Source organism: Haplochromis burtoni, unplaced genomic scaffold (assembly GCF_018398535.1).
Source record: "Haplochromis burtoni strain Fernald_Lab_line unplaced genomic scaffold, NCSU_Asbu1 Contig_47, whole genome shotgun sequence".
NCBI lineage: Eukaryota > Metazoa > Chordata > Actinopteri > Cichliformes > Cichlidae > Haplochromis > Haplochromis burtoni.
Genome location: NW_024582408.1, coordinates 1,794,028 through 1,816,663, shown reverse-complemented (window position 1 = coordinate 1,816,663; position 22,636 = coordinate 1,794,028). Strand labels below are relative to the sequence as shown.

Below are 22,636 nucleotides of genomic sequence, written 5' to 3'. Positions count from 1 at the left end.
CACTAAAGTAACAAAGGTTTAAAAGTCACCATGACTTTGATGTCTCCAATGGAATTGTTGTTATTTAGAGTATTATGGTGTTACCGATTCATCCATAATCTATCATTTGACGCTAAGGAGATACTAGAATAATATACTAATACATATTTCACTTAGATATTTAACTTAAATATATATTTTTAAATACAACAGTCCCTAAAGCAGCTTGTTAGCTTGCGACCATGACAACTGGCGTTTTATTATGAAAGTCAATCTCCAGACCGGATGTTCTGTCTCTGTATCCTCAGTGTTTTCCTGAATGCCGCCTGAACAGTGAAATGCTAACATCTCATGAGTGTATCTTCTTTTATTAAGGAGTAAAAACTGCACAGTAATGTCGCTCTCCACCGCACGCTCATTCCTGTCAGAGGCTTGTTATGGCGAACAGGAGCTCGACGCTAACTCCGCTCTCATGGAGCTGGACAAAGGTGTGTTAGCTCGCTGGCTAAAGACTTAGCAAATGGTTCATTGATTGTGTTCTGATCCGGTGTGTCGTTTTTCGTCATGTATTAACTGTTAGGGACTATATGGAAACTTCCTGCTTTGTTGTGACTGGAGAAATTCCTTTATTTTCAGGGTTGCGGTCGGGGAAGCTCGGTGAGCAGTGTGAGGCTGTGGTTTTGTTCCCCAAACTCTTCCAGAAGTACCCCTTTCCCATCCTCATCAACTCTGCATTTTTAAAACTAGCAGACATCTTCAGGCTCGGGTATGATTGCTTTATAGTGGTGTGCGGATCGATACTGAAATATCGATTCTTCCGATACCAGCAATTTATGTTCTAGAATCGATTCTCATATTATAATATCGATATTTTAGTACTCTGGGGTAAATTTGTAGTTTTTCCATTAAAATGAACGCAGTGGAAAGAAACTATACAATTCGGATCGTCTAATTTGGAAGGAACTACTTCCTCTTACGCCTTTCATAGTCATATGCGGAATACGGCTGTATAAATGTGTCGCAGCCCCTGGCGTGCACACTCACAACAATGGCTGAGCGCAAACAGAGTCCTGTGTGGACACGTTGTTGTGGCAACACCACTGACCTCGTCAAACACCTCTGAGTAAATCACATCACAGAATATGATAAGCTTATGTTGAGGCGAACTGAAGAGGAGGACAGGGACAGGTGCTGCTAGGGCGAGACAGACGTCTCTCTTGGTATCGGATCGGAAGGGAAATCAGTGGTATCGCACATCACTATTGCTTTAGATGATCATTTATTTATGTATTTATTTGTTAAAGGCTACTTTACTGACAGTTGTTTCCCAATTTCTTTATAGCTGAATCTAATATAGGCATCCGAATGCATTTCAGAGTGTAGAGAAAATTTTAATAACATCTCCTAGTAATTCAGCGTACAATTTAACCACAAGCCTAAGCCGTCATGCAGTTCACATAATCACTCTCAAGCTAATGCAAAAATAAAATAAACTCTGAAACACCAAAAAATAACAGATAATAGATTTTATTCTTATATTTAATGTCTAATTGCGTGTCTTTGATGTCTCTAATGAACTTGATGTTTATCAATCTTTAAAAGTTAATGATACTTTAAACTAAGCATACCCAGTAAACTGATCATTGAGGGCAGGCGTGTTAATGTGTAATTGTGTTGTATGAAAAGTATGAATAGATGTAAGTACAGAGGAAAAAATGTTGGTGTGAGGAAGGTTTTAAAAATAAACAAACTATAATTATTCTTCATGAAAAAAATGAAATAAAAAAAGTTGTATGAAAAGAGAGAGAGAAGGTTCCAAATAAGAGGATTTGGGGGGGGGGGAAGTGAATTTATTTCACTTTAAGAAAGAATAAGAAACAAACTATTCTTACTTAAGTGGATTTTTCAAACTTTAATTTTATTCAAAAGTGCCTAAATAAATAAAGGTGTGCATCTTATGCACTTTTTAATAGAATGTTGTTGAAGTTGGTGAGATCTATTTAGAAGATGCGAGAAGTTAAAGATGAGCTTTACTGTGCCACAAACATCTTTATTAATAGAAGCTTATTTCTCTTTTCCAGTAACAACTTTCTACGTCTCTGTGTACTCAAAGTGACTCAACAGAGTGAGAAACATTTGGAGAAGATTCTCAATGTGGATGAGTTTGTGAAACGGGTGTTTTCAGTCATCCACAGTAATGACCCTGTGGCCAGAGCCATCACTCTGAGGTAATAATGTGAAATCATGAATAGACACGAGTGGCGCATCTGACCCTAGCACACTCTTCTGTCAACCCTCTGCATGTCCTCCTTCACTACACCTACAAACCTCCTTTGTGGCCTTCTTGCCTGGCTTTGGCATCCTTTGCAGTGTATCCAGTGTCCTTCTTCTGCACATGTCCAAAACATCTCAGCCTTGCCTCTCTAACTTTTACTCCAATATGCTCAACCTGAGGTGTCCCTCCTTTCTTATCCTGTGCATTCTCTGTGAGAATTGTAACATCTTCATCAAATTACCCCAATACTAGTCTCCATCCACTCCACCCTGCCTGCACTTTCTTCTTCACCTTTGTTGTGCACAGTCTTTTTCAGTCATCTCAGATTTTTCAAAAGAAAATTCCTGCTGTCTTATGTGTTCAGGATGCTTGGTAGTTTGGCCTCCATCATCCCAGAGAGGAAGAATGCCCACCACAGTATTCGCCAAAGCCTGGACTCTCACGACAATGTGGAAGTCGAGGCAGCCATCTTTGCTGCCGCAAGCTTCTCTGCACAGTCAAAGTAAGGAAACGATGACTAAAAGTGAGCTCTGATGTATGGGATGATGTTTTAGATGATCTAATTGTGGTGTGGCTTTTTAATTAATTAATTCTTTTTCATTTTCAGAGACTTTGCAGCTGGTATTTGCAACAAAGTTAGTGAGATGATTCAAGGTAAGATGTTTATTCTGTATTTAAAATGTCTCAGATCACGTGAAGATAAACGAGAGCTGTCGTGGTTCAAAGCTTCATTATTACTGATGTCTTTTGTTTTTAGTTTTCTCACTAAACTGAGTGCAGCTATTCTTTTTTTTTTTTTTCTTCATGCTGAAATCACAGAGAAAAAGAAACACAAAACACTGCAAATACACATTTTGCTGAACCCAAATATAACCCAGCAGATAACATCTGCATCTTTTACATAACATTTGCATTGATCTTTTCTTCCACCTCAGGTTTAGACACTCCTGTGGAACTGAAACTGAAGTTGATCCCCATGCTGCAGCACATGCATCATGACGCCAGCCTGGCATCCAGCAGCAGAGAGCTTTTACAGCATCTGGTGAACTCTTATCCTTCCACCCCCATGGTCATCGTCTCCCTGCATACTTTCACCCAGCTGGCCGCCTCTTCCCTCATAGATATCCCCAAGCAGGTAGACCCAACTTGCTCGCACACAGCAATGCCTCCTTTCTTTCGGTTTGTTGTGGTGAACCTCTGATTTGGTTCCTAATCTGTTTGCAGCTGCAGCTCCTCCTTCAGTACCTAAAAGATGATCCGAGAAAAGCTGTGAAGAGACTTGCAGTTAACGATTTAAAGCTCCTGGCTAAAAAGGCTCCTCACCTGTGGATAAGAGAAAACACTCAGGTAGAGCCCCAGATGGCAACAGTTGCACTGTAGGGTTGTTGTGATGTTTAAAATCTGTCTGCAATCTAACAGCTTTTACCTTTGCAGGTGCTGTGCGAGTGTGCTTTGACTATCCCCTACAACAGTTTGAAGCTGGGGATGTTGGCCGTTCTCTCCACCCTCTCTGGAACTATTGCGATCAAACAGTATTTTAGTAATGTGGGAGGTAATGTTTACGCTTAAATCGCTGCATTTAGGAAACAAAGAATGCCACTCTGAACTGATCTGCATTCTCTAAAACTTTCTTCTCAGGTGGCTCTTTGGTTCCACCCCGGCTCACTGACCTGGTTAAGTTGGCACAGGAATGCTGTTACCACAGCAACCTGGCAGTAGCAGCTCACGGGGTCATAGTGCTCACCAACATTGCCATTTCCTGTCCAGAGAAAGGTTAGTTAGACTGGGCAATAACCTATTTGGGGGATGCTTTTAATTCTTAATCAGTGTGGTAATATTTGTTGTTGTGTGCATCTCCCCCTCCTCAGATATAGTACAGCTGGAGCAGGACACAGTTTTGGGAGTGGAGTCCCTTCTGATGCTGTGCAGTCAGGACAACAGCCCCAGTGCACAAGCCACACTGAAAGTAAGACATTAGACCCCTGAGGAGGCAGAGTTTACATTATAAAACATCTGAAAAAGTACCACAATGTATTTTAATTTAAATTTGGAAAACTGGTTTGGTTTGGCTGGACTTTTAAGAGTTACAGGTTCATTGTTACTCCTGCCCTGCTCACTGGACCAATTGAAGTTTCTCATGCGTACATGGTTCAGGGATTTGTCTGACAGAAATGTGTAACGGCAGCTGGTTGACGGTGGTTCCTGGAGGTTTCTGGTTCTCACTGGATGAAATTAGTTGCGAAGGATCTGCCACAACAAAAATCTCCCAGTGATTGCCTGGGTTGAGCGCACGTTGCCTGTAGTTCTTCATGTTTGCCTGAAAAATACTGGTTAACTATTAGAATAAAGAAATGTTTTTCTTTAATACCAGCTGCACAAACTTTGCAAATGAGGTGAGAATTATTTTGGGAGCGTTTCTCCATGCCTCTCCTTACATTCATCTCATCAGCCAACCCTTATCTACATTTTGCTGTAGTAACACCCATCTCTGCATTTTCTTGTTTTCAACTTTAGACAGCTCTCACCTCATTGGTTAAGCTGCTGAAAAGTCGACCCCATCTCAGCCAGTCTGCAGTGGAATTCCTGCTCGGCCAGCTCCACTTGTCCTGCGACTCCTCTCGTGTTCTCATGTGTCACGCTCTGGCGGCCATCGCCACCCACCTGCCTGTGCTGGGGGACGGTATGCTGGGGGATCTGGTTGATCTCTACAGGGTGGCCAGTCACTCGTCCACCGATAAGCAGCAGGAGCTTCTGGTGAGAGATGTGCAAGGATTCACGCATCAGCTGATGTATGGAGACTAAATGATACATGATGCAGTTTTATTTAGCCTTCATGTTTTAATAGAAGGTAGAGGAACCTCACAGGAGCATCCGGTTAATATTTACCTCCTTGTTTTACTGCCTTTACATATCGCCGATTTCTAGTTTCACACTCATCGCCCCCTACTGTCACTGCTGCAGGTTTCCTTGGCAACAGTGATTTTTGTTGCAAGCCAGTCGTCTCTGTCAGCCGAAGTGAAGACTGTCATCAAACAGCAGCTGGAGAACGTTGCTAACGGCTGGACGGTGTATCGCATTGCACGGCAAGCCTCGCGCATGGTGAGATCTTTGGATCAAAACGGTGTTGCAAACAGCCACGAAGTGCCTCGGATCTCCGGCAAGATGATTATTTTCTTATCGTTCACCTGCAGGGATGCCACGAGTTCTCCAGCGAGCTGTACCAGTGTGTGCGGACTCGTGTGGCCTCGGAGCACTTCTACTTCTGGCTGAGCAGCCTGAAGGAGTTCTCCCAGGCTGAGCAGTGCCTGAGTCACGTGGAAGACGGGGACTACAGCGGAGCCATGAGCGCCATCGCAGAGGCCTTGCGCTCCTACCAAAAGGGCATCGCCTCCCTCACAGTCAGTTAACTGCCAGGCATCTGCTTGTCAAAAACCATTAATACTGTTTATCTATCACCAGTGACAGGATGCTGAGAGCTGCTGATAGCCAGTGTGGAGAGGGGTGCCATTAGAGCTGATTTCAAAGCAACTCTAACTGCTAATGACGTGACTCACCTAGAATCTCGTTAGATCAACTCAACCCGCGCCACTATTTAACTGCTGTGTCCTTATTTATCTGATTAATCCCTCCCTGCAGGCTGCCAGCACTCCTCTGAGCCCGCTCACATTCCAGTGCGAGTTCATTAAGCTCCGGATCGACACCCTGCAAGCTTTGTCGCAGCTCATTTGTACCTGCAACAGTCTGAAAACCAGCCCTCCTCCCGCCATCGCAACCACCATCGCCCTCACTTCAGGAAATGAGCTGCAACGCTGTGGCCGCATCTCAATGCAGGTGACATGCTGAACTTTGGCCTGAGAGGAGTGGACTCCCTTTTATTTATTTACTTATTTTGAATTTGTGGTTACAGCATGTCAAAGGTCACTATTTAGGCTTTCTGTTAATGCACCAGCAAACTGGAGCAGATTGTTCATCATGCTGAAGAGGTATTTGCTTTTAACTAGGAGGTAAATTTGATTTAAGGTCAGTGTTCAATATAGTTTTCCCTTTTGGGCCTCCGGGTCAGTAGCTCAGTTTTACTTGGATCTTTTCACTGGACGACAAAAAGCCAGTATAATTATTTTATTTGCCTAGCTTTATCTAGAGGAATAAAAGCATAGTTGTGAAGCTGCGATGCGTTTCTCTTCTCTCCAGATGAAGGTGTGCATGGATGAGTTCAGAAGTCTTGCTGCTCGCTATGCTGACTTACACCAGTCGTCGTTTGATGCAGATTATGCGACCCTTCGCAATGTGGAGTTGTATCCTTAAACACACATCATCATACTTTTATACTTTCCTTCTTCTCTCTCTTTTTTCTTTTCTTTTTAAATATCATCTCATAACTCATGTCCTTAAGTTTTCTTTAACTGTTTGCCCAGACAACAGCAGAGCTGCTTGCTCGTCTCCCACGTGATTGAAGCTTTGATACTGGACCCACAGGCTGCCAGGTGAGGGCTGCTCTGAGTGTCAACAAATAATTTGATTTGAATGGATCTAGTTTAGATTAAATATAGAGGATTTTTCCTCTATATTTTGGTTTTATTTTATTAGCTTTCAGCATCACACGTAGAGGTAGCCCTTTATAAGCTGCACACAGATGTATGACAGTGTAATAAAAGTAAATGCACCTTATTTTATTTGACAAAAGCTCCTCCACTGGACCGTGTACTCGACCGATCTGTAGAGAAAGCGCTTTGCAGCAACAGGTCCCTTCTGTGAATTCCCCCGACATGTCTTCCATCTGTTTCTGTAATGTAGTTTTCAGGAGTACGGCACTGTGGGGTCGGTCCAGACGGAGAGCGAATATGAGCGACGGATGATGTCGGTCTTTAACCACGTGCTGGAGGAAGCGGAGAGCCTCACCAAGAAACACCCTCCTGTCTCACATCTGGTAAGATTAACACTCGGTACTTCATCATCGATGGTCTGGTACTAATGCCACAGACAAAGGAGTTAAAAATCCCAAATTGTGTGGATGAAATTATGTGTCTTTAGTCAGTCCGTGACTGTTATTTGTTAATGTTTTTTAACAAAATCTAAAGAAACATCTTGTTTGCAGTTTTGTAATATTTCACACAGTTTGTGCAGAAACTCGTGCATGGCTTCATTCCAGGTACTCCGGCTTCCTCCCACAGACAAACACATGCTTGATAGGTTAACTGGTGATTCTAAATTAGCCGTAGATGTGAATGGTTGTCCATCTCTCAGTGTTAGCCCTGTGAAAGACTGGAGAGTGTCACAGGGCGGTCTCTATAACTCCGAGTTGGATCAGTGGGAGGTGATGGATGGATGAATATGTAGAAACACTGAAAACATTACAATAATTAGAAATATAACCCCAAATATTAGAAGGGTTCTCAGGGGCTGACAACAAATGGTCTGCATATACTGTAGCTCTGACAAAGAGTCTGTGTTACCTTATTTAACCTTAGGATTTTAGTGTTCTTTTTGAACATCTCATAAACAAACACAGAAAGACAAACAACCAAAATCTATAATGTTAAAAGCAAAAAAAGCAAATTTTGCGGGGCTGCAAACTACCTCACATAACTTTCCGTGAACCTGTCGCACCGATAGATGAAGTCTGGTTAAAAAAATAAAATAAAAAATTGGAGAACTTTCATATTACAGTAGAGCGAGGGTCATAAAGGACCCCACTCAGTTGCTTTAAGGTTGGGGGGAAAAAAATGGAAATGACAAAAATGAAGTGGGAGCAAATGATGAAAATGTGTTGCTTGTTTTTTCAGCACACCAGCTGTCTCTGTGATGCTGTCATAGCTTTGCTGAAGGTGCCGCTGTCTTTCCAGAGATATTTCTTCCAAAAGCTGCAGTCCACCAGCATCAAGGTAACTGTTTTTAGTTGGTTTAAAGAGAAAAGCACAATAATGATATGCATATTCTAAGGCACAGTCACCACAGGCTGTCTTCCCCCAAGCTAGCTGTTTATTGGACTTGGATAATAAGATTGATATCGCTTAGGAGTAGATATGTAGCTAATACAGGGAGACAGCAGGCTCAGCTCAGGACAAAGACTGGAGACGAGGTAAAATCTGCCTGCCAGCACTTCTAAAGCGCACTAATTCACATATTATGTAAAATCACCTCTCTGTGTTTTTATGGGGATTATGTGCTGGACTGTTTCTTGGCTGGGCTTCTTGGAAAGCAGTGCGTCGAGCCAAGAAATAGTCCAGGAAATAGCCCGCTGTAAGAGGAACGCATGAGACGTTTCCACAGTGTCACTTTAGTATTTTAACGTGTACATCTCTCTTGGCTGTTTTGGTCGATAAGGTGGGTGTTCATCAGAGGAAGGAAGACATTCTTCCTTTGGTACTCTGAAGGTTTATGTGTGTTGTGTTTTTTCCAGCTCGCCCTTTCACCATCCCCGCGAACACCGAGCGAGCCAATCCCAGTGCAGAACACTCAGCAGCTGACCTTGAAGGTGGAGGGTGTGGTGCAGCACGGCTCAACTCCGGGACTCTTCAGAAAGATCCAGTCAGTCTGTCTTAATGTTACCTCAGTTCTTCAGAGCAAGACGGGACCTGACTACAAGGTGTGTGGCCTCAGTCAAAGTTTTTTTATGTACTTAGTTTGTATTGACACTTAAACAACTTAGACGTCACAAATCTTATTTACATTGCCACTTTTACAATTGTTGCGACAGAGTACAATGCTAAACACAGATTTGTAAACTCTCTCTCTGTTGTTTAAATATCATAAAAATAGGTCTCCATGTCCTCATAAAGAGCATGTTATTGGTTCTAAAAGACGAATTTCCCAAACACTATCCAGCCACATATATGTTGCAGGATATAGTTTCCACTATTGTCAATAGTAATAATTACAGATGACTGCAAATGAGTGCCAGTTTAACACAGTCAAGTGGATTTTTGATTTTGTTTTTTTAAGTTACACCAGAAACTGAGATTCATCAGAGCAGGCAACTTTTTCCCAGGCTTCTAGAGATTGATTTTGATGAGCCCGTGTGATTTGTAGCTACAGCTTCCTGTTTCTTGTTCTGCAGCTGCAGCCCATTTGCTTCACTGTTGTGCAGTCAGAGATGCTCTTCTGCATGCAAGTCCGACCCCTGACACCTTGCTGCGTATATCCCTGCTCTCTCCTCGCCTCTTTCCTGTCTACTCTGCACTACCCGACTTTGAAATAAAGGCGAAAAGCCCAAAAATACACCTTAACTTTTGATGCTCTGATGCTCAGTTCGAACTCAGAGGTTGTCTTGATGACGTCTGCATGCCTAAATGCATCGAGATGATGCTATCTGGTTGGCTGATTGGATGTTTTCATTACTGAGCAGCAGAACGTGTATCTAACAAAGCAGCTTAATAGACATTAGCGTTGCTGTGAATAATGAGCTTGTGATTTCTCTGAGGTGCTGTCTAGTTCACTATGTTTAAGAAAGGTCAGCGATCTTCTCAGCTGATCTCTAAAACTGGACAACTCACTACAACATAGTTTAGATGGATTAAATGGCACAGATTAGACCAGTTTGACCAGTATAAACGTTTTAAACAGTTTTTTTCCCATTTCAGATTCCACTAGATACTAAAACAAATGAGATCAAGCAGCGTGTGGAGCCCCACAACGACTACTTCAGCACCCAGTTCCTGCTGAATTTCTCCATCCTGGGCACCCACACCGTCACCGTGGAGGCCTCGGTGGTGGATGAGAGTGGCATAGAGTGGAAGACGGGGCCCAAGACGACGGTGTCAGTAAAATCTCTGGAGGACCCGTACTCCCAGCAACTCCGTCACCAGCTGCAGCAGGGCGGAGCTCAGCCCGCGCCACAGAGGAGCACATACACTCGCTTCTAGTAGCGCTTACAGTTTGACCTTCTGCACTTGACCTTGTAGAAATTAAATATGTACATATTTTTTAATGATTAAAATACCAAATTGATTTAAATAATAACTTGGTGTGTTTTTTTTTTTTTTTTGAACACTTTATTTCTTTTAACTCATCTATTTTATCTATGCTCATCTATGCTCATCTTTATATCTTTTGCTGTCTGGATAACATCAAAATGCCTAATTTAATGCAGCTTTTTAATTTTTCACATGTTCTCAAATAGGATTTCATGCGTGCAGTAGCCTCTCTGGGATAGTTTAATGCTAAACGTCCTTGGATTTAGCGTCCTACATACATGCAGTTGCACAGACAGCCAACAGGGGGCAGCCCATAGTAATTAACGGAGCATCTTCATTTGAAGACCATTACAATCTGTGCTGTCAGCCTCATATTTATCTAAATGACTGGTCTATAACATCATATTTAACACTTTCTTGATAGTTTAGCGTTTTAAATTTTTACCCCTCAGTTGACTTTCCTGTTATGTTCATCAGCATTTAAGCACATAAAAGTGAGCTATAATTATTTTAAACTTTTATAATATTATTAATTTTGCGCTCACAGCGTTCCTAAAATACCATAACGCTGTTTCTATCCTAGAGAAGAAAAGGCAAAGACTGTTAAAAAATAATAATTATAAAATATCCACAACCAAATGTGAGCTTAAAAACTAACTGGAAATGTGCCGAGATGACTTCAGATGTAGTCATAAGATTTTTTAAAATTTATTATTTATTTTTGTGGTCGTAGACTGAAACCAACCATCAGCACTTCAGAGTCTGCGCACTCAGACTACTGGCAGGCGTCAGATGATCAAGCGAGAAGCGCTTAAAAAACAACAACATCCGCTTTTGGTTTTCAAAATCAGTGTCTCGATGACCTCATTGTGCAATAGAAATTCAAATTAGTTTCTAGTTCACATTGAACTAGTGTGGCAATGATTACAATATTATTATTATCATCATTAGTAGTAGTGGTAGTATTGTAGTATATATAACATTATTCCATAATATAGGTAATATTATTTCATTGAACTAATAAAAGTATTAAAAACAAAAAACAAGAATAAGTAGAGTATGATCACATGACCAGAGCAATAAACATTTAAGAATACAGTTCATATTATAAGTTCAAGATATTTAATTATGGAGAATTTAAAAAATAAAATAAATGTGAAAATTTATTTTATACAAGATCTGGCCAAACAATAAATGTTTAGAAACATTTAATTTTCTTAATACAAGAGCCCAACATTTCATTACACAAAAAAGTTAGAAATGATTTATTATGGCAAAAACTAAACAGTAAAAGAAAACATATACATAAATGTATGTAAAACATCCTCACAGGACAACACCATTAACGTTAAAGCTTTTCATAACTTTGCGAAAAGAATACATTTAAAAATGTAATATATTCAGGTATAAAAATTGCACAAATAAATATGGAGAAAAAAAAGCTCAAAGATTAAAAACATGATGAATATGTGACAATGATCTGTTTGTAACTTTGTAAATAATCAGACATTTGAATCTTTAGTGAACTAATCAAGACTTATTCGTTGGAACCTACATCCTTTTTAGTAACCAGCGTGATCTGACTAGGAAGGATATTGTCAGGTGTTTTGTTTCCGTTTTTATATGGATGATCTTCCTAAAACATTAAACAAAGTGAACACTGGAAGTATGATGGGGGTCTTGTTAATCATCCAATATAGGCTGATAGTTGTTCCAGCAGCTGCTCGGGGTTGACTTAATTTATAATTTGTTGAGTTAAACTCTAAAAAAGTGCAATAATTTTTGCTAATTCTGTTTGGGTGATCATTGTTTAAATGTATAGACTATAGTCAGATATTTGGATAACAGGAATGATCTCTGTGATGATGATGATCATAATCCTTATCCCTCTGAAGCTACTACACCTCTGCACCTCATCCTTTCAGTGGACTGTGTAAAAAGGTCCACTGAGCTCTCTCCTAGATATCTTCATACTTCCACAGGTATGTCATATGGACCGTTCTGATTTTCATCCTCTCAATAGCTAATCTCACTTCCTCCTTAGTAATCGTCTGCACTTCCTTATTTACCAACTTTCCTCCTTCTGTTATTACCTCTCTCTCTCAGGAGCTCCTCAAACTACTTTATCTTCTCAGTGAGGAATCCAACCGTATAAGAACATTTAACAATGTTAATCTACAAAAGTGACTAAATACTAAAGGCTCCTGGCGTGGACATGTAAGGATTTTTAGTTAAGCCTTTTATTTTCATTTAATAGCATAATATCTAGACCAAAAAAAAGAAAAGCTGACTTTGTACGATTACTACTAAGAAGATTTTATTTTGAAGGCAGGATCATATCATTTCCGATCCTGTTGATCTTTTGTGTACATTGACGCGGTGTGATCGGCATCCGGAGAAAGACAACGGCTCTTGGAAGCTAGAGACGAGAAATCGCTGATCTTTGTATTTGATGTGTACCTGCGGTGCATATTTTAAGGCGCGTTTGTCTAACGATCAGGGCTGATCCCAACAGGCCTCCCCTCGTCGGCTGAGCCGCCTCTCGTCAATATTCGCTAATGGGAGGTCGGCTAACTTGACGATGACGATGATGGTGATGATGATGATGCATCAGAGGATTTATCCCGGTGTCTGACTGAGATGGAGCCAGCGGCGCTCGAGTGGAGTCGCTTGCTAGCCAGCTAGCGAGCTAACGGTGCCCTCCGGGATTGAGCGTGTTCCCAAGCAGTCCGCGTTTTATAGCTAAATGGGTGCAGCCGCAGTTTTATCGCGCAGTATTTCCACCTTTGACCCCCACGTTTGATAGCCCGACCATGCCGACCTGCAAATACTGCTAACTTAACCTCCTGGGTTGGGTACACGTGACAGCGTTTATCTCGCTCCAACAATTAGCTGCACCTTCGGCCGTCCTTGGATGCTTCAGTGACGGTAACCGGGTGAGTAACATGAGCTACAGGACTTTTACTACTCAATTACAGGGGTCGGGCTATATTCTGGATGAGGCACACGGCTATTGCGCTTTGCAGGAGCCTCCAGACACCCAGCGTACGAGTTAACGTGTGTTATTGTCTCGTAAAACACTGGAGTGTTAAGTCTTAGCTTCCTATGCTGTGCGTGTCGGTCTATTTTGCAATAGTGCCAATATTTATTAACTAATCTCGTTATGCTAACTCACTCCACCGCTAGCTAGCATGTCATGAAGTACTCGACCGTGTCCTGAGCGGCTGGTCCTTTTATGGTGCTGTCTTTGCAAGGAAAACTGTAAAAGATTGGCCGCTAGCAGACTGTCGCTAAAGAAGGAGCGGGCATATTTAAGAGTAAATCTTCATTATCAATACTGTGACTGCAGCGTCCAGGACGCGTGTGTTACATATAAATTCCGTGAAATAGCCTCAGCCGGTTAGCGGCAGACTGCTTGGTTTACAGAGTGTGTGTACGGATGTGTGTGTGTAATAGCTATGAGTAAATTTGGGGATTGGTTCAGACAGTTTGTGTACAGTGAGGATAACGTGATGCAAGTTGCACACATGACTTGTTTCCTGTCTTGTGAAACAAGTCAGTAGGAGAGGCTAACTGCTGCCGTGCGTGTGTCCTTTTGCAGACGGTGTGTATCAGGATGGCACAGCTCTTGGATGGGGCCGGGAAACTGGTCTGGGTTCTCCTCAGATCCGTGCTCCGTTTCACTTTTATGTTCATCAACAACTGTGTAGCCATCCCATCCTACTGCTTGTACCTGATGCTGCTTCAACCCCTGAGAATATGGGACCGCTCCGTTTTCTGGCACATTGAAGGCATCATGTTCAAGTGGTTGCTGGCCATGGTGTCTTCATGGGGTTGGGTTGCAGGTTATACAGGTAAGATGTTTTGTTTTGTTTTTCTCTTTTGTCATCCATTGTGCATCACTGTGTGTGTGTGTGTGGATGATGGGTTCAGTGGTGACCATCTAATAATGCAGGAGCCTGCTCTAACACCAGTATGAGCTTCAAGTCTTTTCTTCATAGGCCTGTTTTCTTCCAGGTCCTATGAGGTTACTTAAGAAGTTATTGCTATTGGGAAGATAATTTCAAAGTCTTTAAAAGCTAATGGAAGTATTCTGTTTGCTGTAGGGTAAAGTACACATTTTTAATGCTTAATGCATATAACATCAACCCAAAACATGTTTGAGAGAAACAAATGCTTATTGCTGTGACTTAGATGTACGTACATGAAAGAGAGAGAGACAAGCATTGGCTAATACCGCCCAGCATCATGACAACTAAATATTGTGTAAACATGTTATTTAACAAAGTTGGGGTTTGCTGAATGTCTTACTGTAAAACCCGCTCAAAAAGTTACCGCTATTCACTTCTAAGGCTCTTCTGAAGAAGTATTATCTTTGCTATATTTGCACCACATTTTCTTTTTCACTTTCCTCCCCAGATCATGACAGCTAATCCGCCCGAGAACATGAGCTGTAGTGTGTAGTTTCTATCATATATATTAAACCAGTAGTAGCTGTAAATGTTTAAAAAAAACCACCCTTTTCTATCTTCTCTCAGTCCCTTCCCCTTTGTAGTTAGCATAAAAGGTGGTGATTTGTCTTAACTAACCATCGAATGGTAGTGAAACTTTAAAAAGTCAGATGCAAACTGAAAATGCAGAATGTTCACCCTCAAAGTTGATGTTTTGCATTACTGCTGAACCAAACCAAATCAAAAAGGGCACATTTTACGTTGAAGCTGAACGGCCGTCATTTTCGCTTTGCATTTCATGTTTGATAGTTTTCACTGCTCGGACAGTGGTTGGCGAGCATTTGCAGAAAAATCAGCAAATTCCATGCAAACTACGGGTGAACTCGACAATTGCTACTGGCCAAAGGAGTCACAGGTTTTCTGTGTGGTATACCACTTTGTGACCAACTTGACCTAGCAATAGCAAACTGGTTGTGGCATACACATTTTTCCATAGTGACCGATGGTTATCGTTGCGTCACTCGCCACGCTCTGGGCCGACATGAACGAGGCTTTAGCATCTGATTTCAAAGCACCTTCAGCAGGCACTTACGACTAGCAGAAGAATGCAATTTTTTCTGTAGCAACAGGTGGTTGCCAACTGGTCTCTTGGCCTGTGTAACTATGTTTTTATAATGTTTTTTTTTAATTTTTTTTTTTATATTGGGCATGGACTGCAAAATAAAGGGCTGATATCAGCGTTTACAAAAACAGTATGGCCATTTATGATACTGATATATTTGTTTGTTTGTAATATCTTTATTATGATAAATAGCAGAAGCATTTTAAAATCCTTCCACACTATTTTTATATATATTTATATAGTTTAAAACTGATGCAGCATCACAGGTTGATGTAAGACAGTAAATGGGGTAAATTTAGTAATTTTTCCTCTTTTCTTTTTTTAATACCAGTTGTTGAAAAAAACGAGTCAATAAGGAAGCTATTTGTCTATTCTTGGACATTCCAAGTTGTGGAAACATGTTACCTCTTGCAGCTTCAGGTGAATGGTTAATTGATTAATAAGCTACTAATGTTTTGGCCAAATGATTCAATAAAAATAAACAGCTCGTTCAGTTGATGTTTTATTGATCCCACAAGGGAAATAATTGTAAGATGGTGCAAAACTTTTCTATATACAACAGTTCTTAAAAAAATAAAAATGAACATAAGTTTAAGAGTGAAAAGTGTGACTGAGATTGTGCAACAGAGCAAAGAAAGAGAGATTGATTTTAAAAAGCTAAACTTTGCTCTACTTTCAGTAGAGCTTTTTCAAATAATTGTGGTTACTTGCTTTAATAACTGATTCTGTGTAAGTGGTGTTGTATTGAAATGCATTGCTTGCTGTTTATAAGGTTGAATATATTTCTTCTTAATTATATAAGAATTGTGCATTTGCAGACGGTTCATTTAAAGTAGCCGATTAAATTATAGATTAAGAAAACCTTTTTGTAATAATTTTGTGCTTTTCTTTGTAATTTCTATCAGTAAATGAATTCCATATAGCTTTTGGATTTGTAGTCGGACACAATAGAACATTAAAAAAGCGTCTGGTGCATTCAAAAAATTACAATGCACATTTTTCACCGTTTTTGACATTTTATAGGTTAATTAACTGAGAGCGTAGTTGCCAGATAAATCAGTAATGAAGCTAATTGTTGGTGTGCTCCACAAATGACAGATGGAGACAGAATATCAGACACACTCACCTGACAGACACGAATATCACAGGTCGTCGTTGTTTCCACTCGAATGGCTGGTTGGATATCTTGACGTGACTCAGGCTACAGTCGGGTTCATTTATATGGAGCAAAATGCTTACAAACTGCTAAGTGGTGAACATAAGAAGCAACAAGGCATGCTAATTAATAATTCAAAGCTTTCACTCTATAGAGCACCTGGACTTGCGTTGAGCAAATATGTATTGCAGGCTTTGATCGACAGGATTTGGAGTGAGATATTTGGCCATTAAAGTTTAATTCAGATTTTAAAGGTATGGCATACACTGTAATTTGCAATCTGGTACTACTCATACTATGTATAGCTATGTGTACGTACTAGTATTTGTTCTGGATCTTTTAAAGTGATGAAAACCAGATAAAATGGGACATTAGTTACATTAATGCTTTACAATTTTGAAATTTGAAAAATCACTTTAAAGCAGGGGTGTCAAACATAAGGCCCAGGGGCCAGAATCAGCCTGGCAAAGAGCCCACTGAACAGCTCTGGAAGTGTGAAGGAGTGTATAGATTTATGAGCTTTTAATTGTATTTTTGTAAGTTTTACATCTTTTTCTATTAATCATTCATAATATGCCAAATTAAATAAGTATTAGATAAAATAAATGATGTGGTTTTTACAGTGGGTCCACAGAAAAAATACATTTTCTTTAAATTAATGAAAACTTTGTATTTAAGAATTGCTGCATTACAAATCACGATGGAGAGAGGAAAAAAAATTCCTTACTGAGTCCCCATTTTGATTTCCAGTCAATTGAAACCTTATCATTATCCAGCAGGGGGTTAATTTTTTTCTTCAAACGTGTAGGTATTGCATTTGAATAGGAAGTACATTTCATAACAGAAGACATTGTGTCATTTTGTTCAGTGAAAGCAGGGTGGCATTACCATGGCAACCGAGAGAGTCCTTTTATTTTTAACCCAATCCGGGATCTTTTTGTAACCCTAACCAAGTTTGTTGCAAATACCTAAACTTTACCAACGGATTCTTCACAATAAATAATTAATATTAATACAAATTTTACAAAATGTGTGAGACTCAAATGTGGTTGGACTGGACAGCTCCAGTAGGACTAACTTTGAATCTATTAGATATCAAGAAAAGACCAGCAGTCAGCGTTTGGTTAGTTTGAAATGTTTGCTGGGCAGATGGACATAGGCGCAAGAGATGAGCCAGCTATGATGCAACATTATTATTATTATTATTATTATTATTCTCATTCTCAAAGTCTGAGTAATGTTATTGTTATAAAAATTCTGCTAAATCAAAGATGTGGAGCTATCTGCTACAGTTTTACTTCTGCTTAAAAGCTATGTAAATATACTTGCATAGCTTTTAAGAATCCAAGTTATCATTATGCAGCTCCAGTTTGGTCCGAGCGGTGTAATTACAATTGAGGATGTTATCATTATGCAGCTCCGACCAAATTTCATTTGTGGCTTTGATGCTCAGACAGTTCTGACATGTGGGGAAAAAAAACAAAACATAAATAGGAAAAGACAGAAAAAGCATGAGATGAACTGTTCAGCGGGCAGTCCTGGTTGTCCTTTTGTATGTGACAGTCTGAATTTTGTGCTCAAGGGCACTGGGACAAGGTTGAGTCAGTTAGCACTGTTAACTCTCAACACAAAGCGGACCTGCTCAAACCCCGGTTCCCCGCATTGTCTTTGCAATCTTTTAGTGTGGACGACACAGCACTATTTCAGTGCTCTAGTTTTTGTCCAAGGTCACAGATTTCGACATTTATAGTCCATATTTTTCTTTCCGTGTTCAATAAATGTTGTAGTCTGATATCAGACTTGATCTCAATCTTAAATCGCACATTGCCCTTCCCTTAGAAATTGGAGTAGAAGCAATCTGATTTTTTATTTTTTTTTTCCCCATAAATCTTCCCATAATTTAAATCAACATTAATAGAAAGCCTTGCAAGCAAAAGTGAAAATGGTTCAGCACCTTCATTTGCAGCAGGTTCAGTGGCCAGACTTTACGGTGCTGAAAACAAGCGGGTATTGGTTGCTTTAAATGTTCCTGCTGTGGAGTCTAATCATTGCTGTTTGGCTAACAGTTGGACTCCAAATGGGCCTGTGGGTGACTATATTCATGATTGGTCTGCATACCATACTTAACATGATGCTGTGCTGCCCTGTTATGTGGCAAACAAAAATGTGTTGTAAACTTTGCTGTAGATTCATCGTAATAAACACTCTTTTTGCAGTTTTGTGTAATCGGCAGAATCCTAATTGGCATTTAATCCAACAATAAATTGGTCAGATAAGCCATGTTTTAAGAAACTGTGCAAAAACTATTTATGTACTTTTGGAATGATTTTAATTATTTGTTTTTTGCCCAGTCATGCATCCCATCTTATGAATGGTCTTTTTCCAGATTTTAGATGGTATCCATGGTCTGCACCATCATGACCTCACAAAATGTCTTTTTTGGCCATAACTCAAGAATTCATCAATAATTTATGATGAAATTTCACATAAATGTTTTATTGGATGGAATGAAACGTTGCATTCTGACCGAAGCATTTAAGCACAAGGTTGTGATTTTTATTTATACCAATTAACTGACAGCATAGTGTTAAACAAGGAGTCCTCCTAGCTGCTTGTTTTTAATCTATGATGTTCCTAAAGACTGATAAGTAAATATCATGGCGTATGATGGATATTATAAGTTGGAGTCTGTTCAGGCTGTGTTTGCAGTCCAGAAAGTCTAGAAATATGTCAGGAAGGGCTCTGACAGATTAATACGCTGCAGTCTTAAAGCTATGCTTTTGGTTAACTATCACACATGACGGATGTTGCATCACCTCCTGTGGAGAAACAGAACAGTGGTGCTTTGTAGATATCGTGGATCATTTTATCAGTAACAAACACTCGCATGAGGATGTTTTGGTGATCACAGGGGCAGTTTATATGAAATTAAATTATAATTCCAGATTTTCTCACAGTTTGAGGGTGCAAGTGAAGGCTGAGGGTTAAAGTAGCTATGTTACTATGAGGTGAATGCACTCTTAATCTCTCTTTATTTTTTTAATGTTTTTTTTTTTTCTAAATTATATACTCAACCGAGAGCTGCATTCTTTCCTAATTAATGGACAGTTGTGGGAATTTTGCACTTTTTCTGGTTTGTTGGCTGCTGATTATTGGGGTTGCAATAAAGGATGACATCAGCTTTAAAAATGTGACGACACTTCATGTACTAATACCATGTAAATGTTTGTTTAGTTCTGTTTTACTAGTATTAAGCAAAATTGAATAGATGAGTTTGTCCTGTAAAGAAGTTCATGCACCTCTCAAATGGCTGAAGTCAGGACAGAGAACATCTTTAGTGTGGTTATCAGCAGCTGGAAACATCATCTCACGGATAAGAGCAAAACTCACTCCACAGCATGTCCACTGCAATCATGAATCCATGAGCTGAAACATCTGGAAACTCTGAAAGCTTGTTATTTTGGATGGGAAAATATAGTCTTTTTGATTTAATTTGAAGCTTTATTTAAACTTACGGACAGAAGCCATTTTTAGTTTCCTATTTGCACATTATTGTTTTTGTTGAAATACTACTGGCACTTTAATTTGTATTACTTAAAGTGAAATAAATAAAAATATTTATTCAGACAGTCCTATTGAGTAATGTTAAAAATACACTGTATTATTTTCAAATTCATGTTTTCTGTGTCATGAATTTAATTTGCTGTGGGACGGGACAACAGGGTGATATTCACAGGTGGGCAGACTTGAGCAGATGAGGTACTGGAGCGTAGAACAGAAGGACTGCCAACAGGAAGCTAAGATAAGAGTTATTCAAGTAATTGTCAAACAAAGAAAAATTGGCAGATTACTCAACTACCAAAATAATCTTTAGTTGCAGCCCTACTGATTATAATGGAAGGCATGCTGCAGTATTTGACTGCTGGAAGGCTCCCCTCTGCAAACAGGTTAACCTGTGACAAATGATTAACTAGATTTGTGTAGCAGACAAAGCACTGATCTGCAATTTCTTTTGACCAGAGGTTTCACAACTCTTATGTTCTCTCATAGACATGGTTGAGGAAACTAAATGATGACCGCTGTTGGAGTTGAGCTTAGCTTTCAGTACAGTAACGTCACTGCACGGTGATGAATGTTAAAATACTTCATCTGTAACTTAAGCAACTGAAGCATTTGGACGGTTCCAGCCTGTTGATTGAAAGAACTATAACTGCTCCACCAGTGCTGCTAGCTGGTTGGCATAACTCAATAGCTAACATTAAAACGCAATTATGATGCACTAACAGGTATTTGCCTGTTTCACATGTAAAAAGGGCACAGGTACAGTTACATTAAGGAAAAAGTGCTTGATAACAGCAGCAATAATCAAACCGCCACGATGCACAAGTGACGCACACCTCATGTCACTGCGAGTACACCTGTACAGCCATAATGTGACACCTTATACATAATCAAGAGTGTGCGATACATCAGTGAGCACTGCTCACCCTTTATTCCATCACCAGACTCATAAAGGCGTGTCCTGCTGTGTTACACTCTCACAGGATGTATTGCATATATTCAGGGCTTGGGTTTCAAAATGAGTATTGCAAAATATTAATTATATTGTAAGGTATTCTCACATTTGGACCAGAGCAGAAGGACTTGCTGGTAGCACTGCAAAAGTGGACTGATGCTGCTTGGCATACAGTCTGTGTGAGCTCTCGTGGTAGTCCTACAAATGTGCTTAGTAAAGTAAACCGTAAATCTGCTTCAACTAATGAAGGACTGGGCACCATAAGATCAACATAGTTCTAGTGATGTTGATAATAATGTTATTCCTCGGGATCCTCAGGCAGTAAGGTGAATCACCTAACATATTTCGATAAAAGAAGAAACTCAAAACTGATCCCAGTCTAACAGAAAAGGTGAATTGTTGCTGTGTTTTGGTCCTGCCGCTTGCATAGGTGTGGGCGGTTGGCATGCTCTCCCTGTACCTGTGTGGATTCTCTCTGGCTTCCTACAGTCCCAAAACATACATGTTAGATAAATCGGCTATAAGCATGAAAGGTTCTGTCTCTTTGTGTTAGTCCTGTAAAGGGACTAGCAACCAGGGTGTGCCGCTATCTCCTACCCTATCAGAGCTTAGCAACATCAACTAGCCTAGACACAGCAGTTCTGATTCCAGAGGCACGTGTCAGGCTAATGGGCTCAGAATATATCAGTAGCTCAAACTTCTAATGATGAAATGACTTGTTTGAATTAGTAAATTACACAGTGCTGAAGTGCAGAGGACAGGAAACGAAAAGCAAAGACACTGATGCAGCTCAATGAGAGTATCACAAAAAAGGAGAAGTGGACAAGAAATTGCACCACTTTTTGTTTGTTTATTTATTTTCATGAAAGAGAATGACAAAAGGAAAAAGACGGTGCAAGACCTGTAATTAAGCTCGCGAGTAGTATTCACACCAAAGTGTTTGAATCCTTCCTATGAATCGTGTATTGAAGCTGTAATCTCAATAGCAGGGAGCCTGTTACTTTAACATTAACGTCTACAACTACAAGCATGCTATAAATAAGGTTCAGTATGAACCCTGAGATTGTGTGTTTGTGTTCTGCTGATGCTGCTTTGTTTTTTTTGTTTTTTTGTTTTTTACAGCATGTTTTGTCCTTTTATTTGTCTGCAGGTTTACGTTATGTCAGCAGAAATAAAGCACAGATGTGCTGTTATAGCTGCGACAAAGAGTGGCCGTTAGAATTCATTAGGCCACTTTTTACAGGATAAATCTTGATGGCCAGGACTTCCATGCATCAAATATGAACTATCCCGCTATTAAGAAACATATGTTAAGCAAGGAAGATGCCTCAGAAAGCCTCAAACGTGTGAACTTTAGTGCTCTGTGGAAAGTTGTTGTTGTTTTTGTTGTTGAAAGCATTGTAATTGTGTTAGGTCTGATCAGACTGTCATGCTCACAACAGGTGCATTAAAGCCAGTGGGATTAAGTTTTCATTTCATGTTGTGTGAGTGGGTTGACTGTCTGACCTGCGATGAGATCAAAGATGATGACTGAATGTTCAGACTCTGCACACTTGTTTGCTTTCGTCACTCTTTGTTCACCGGGAACGTGACGTTTCCAAGAGAAGCAGCGCAACTATATACACGGCTGAGTGTGTGGACTGAGAGAAATCGTTCAGAATTGGTATCTGTAAAAGCTGTACCTTCATTAGAATCTATCACCATTTAAACACCATGTGTGCCGC

The 22,636-nt window shown here is 40.0% G+C and overlaps 2 protein-coding genes across 3 annotated transcripts in view; both read left to right on the top strand.

Annotated features, from left to right (window-relative positions):
• Nucleotides 1–255: 255 nt before the first annotated feature.
• Nucleotides 256–10,213, top strand: ints7 (integrator complex subunit 7). The gene is made up of 20 exons (XM_005921548.3): nt 256–467; nt 616–745; nt 2,061–2,207; nt 2,619–2,756; nt 2,862–2,908; nt 3,190–3,389; nt 3,479–3,601; nt 3,689–3,806; nt 3,893–4,027; nt 4,123–4,220; nt 4,769–5,008; nt 5,216–5,353; nt 5,446–5,652; nt 5,891–6,085; nt 6,446–6,549; nt 6,670–6,738; nt 7,049–7,181; nt 8,038–8,136; nt 8,655–8,840; nt 9,835–10,213. The coding sequence occupies exons 1-20, from the start codon at nt 374–376 to the stop codon at nt 10,114–10,116; spliced, it is 2,883 nt and encodes a 960-aa protein (XP_005921610.1). The 5' UTR covers nt 256–373; the 3' UTR covers nt 10,117–10,213.
• Nucleotides 10,214–12,514: 2,301 nt separating this feature from the next.
• Nucleotides 12,515–22,636, top strand: part of lpgat1 (lysophosphatidylglycerol acyltransferase 1) — a 79,872-nt gene continuing 69,750 nt past the window's right edge. For both annotated transcript variants that reach the window (XR_315743.3, XM_005921553.3), the window contains exons 1-2: nt 12,515–13,103; nt 13,769–14,021. Coding sequence is in view for 1 of the 2 variants with exons in the window: in XM_005921553.3 (XP_005921615.1) it covers nt 13,784–14,021 (238 nt within the window). In the remaining variant the exon portion in view is untranslated. The remainder of the gene's footprint in view (nt 13,104–13,768; nt 14,022–22,636) is intronic.

Coding starts and splice junctions, on each gene's coding strand:
- ints7 (XM_005921548.3), top strand. CDS start 374: ATGTCGCTCTCCACCGCACGCTCATTCCTGTCAGAGGCTTGTTATGGC. Junction 468..615: donor TCTCATGGAGCTGGACAAAG/GTGTGTTAGCTC, acceptor CTTTATTTTCAG/GGTTGCGGTCGGGGAAGCTC. Junction 5,653..5,890: donor AGGGCATCGCCTCCCTCACA/GTCAGTTAACTG, acceptor CCCTCCCTGCAG/GCTGCCAGCACTCCTCTGAG.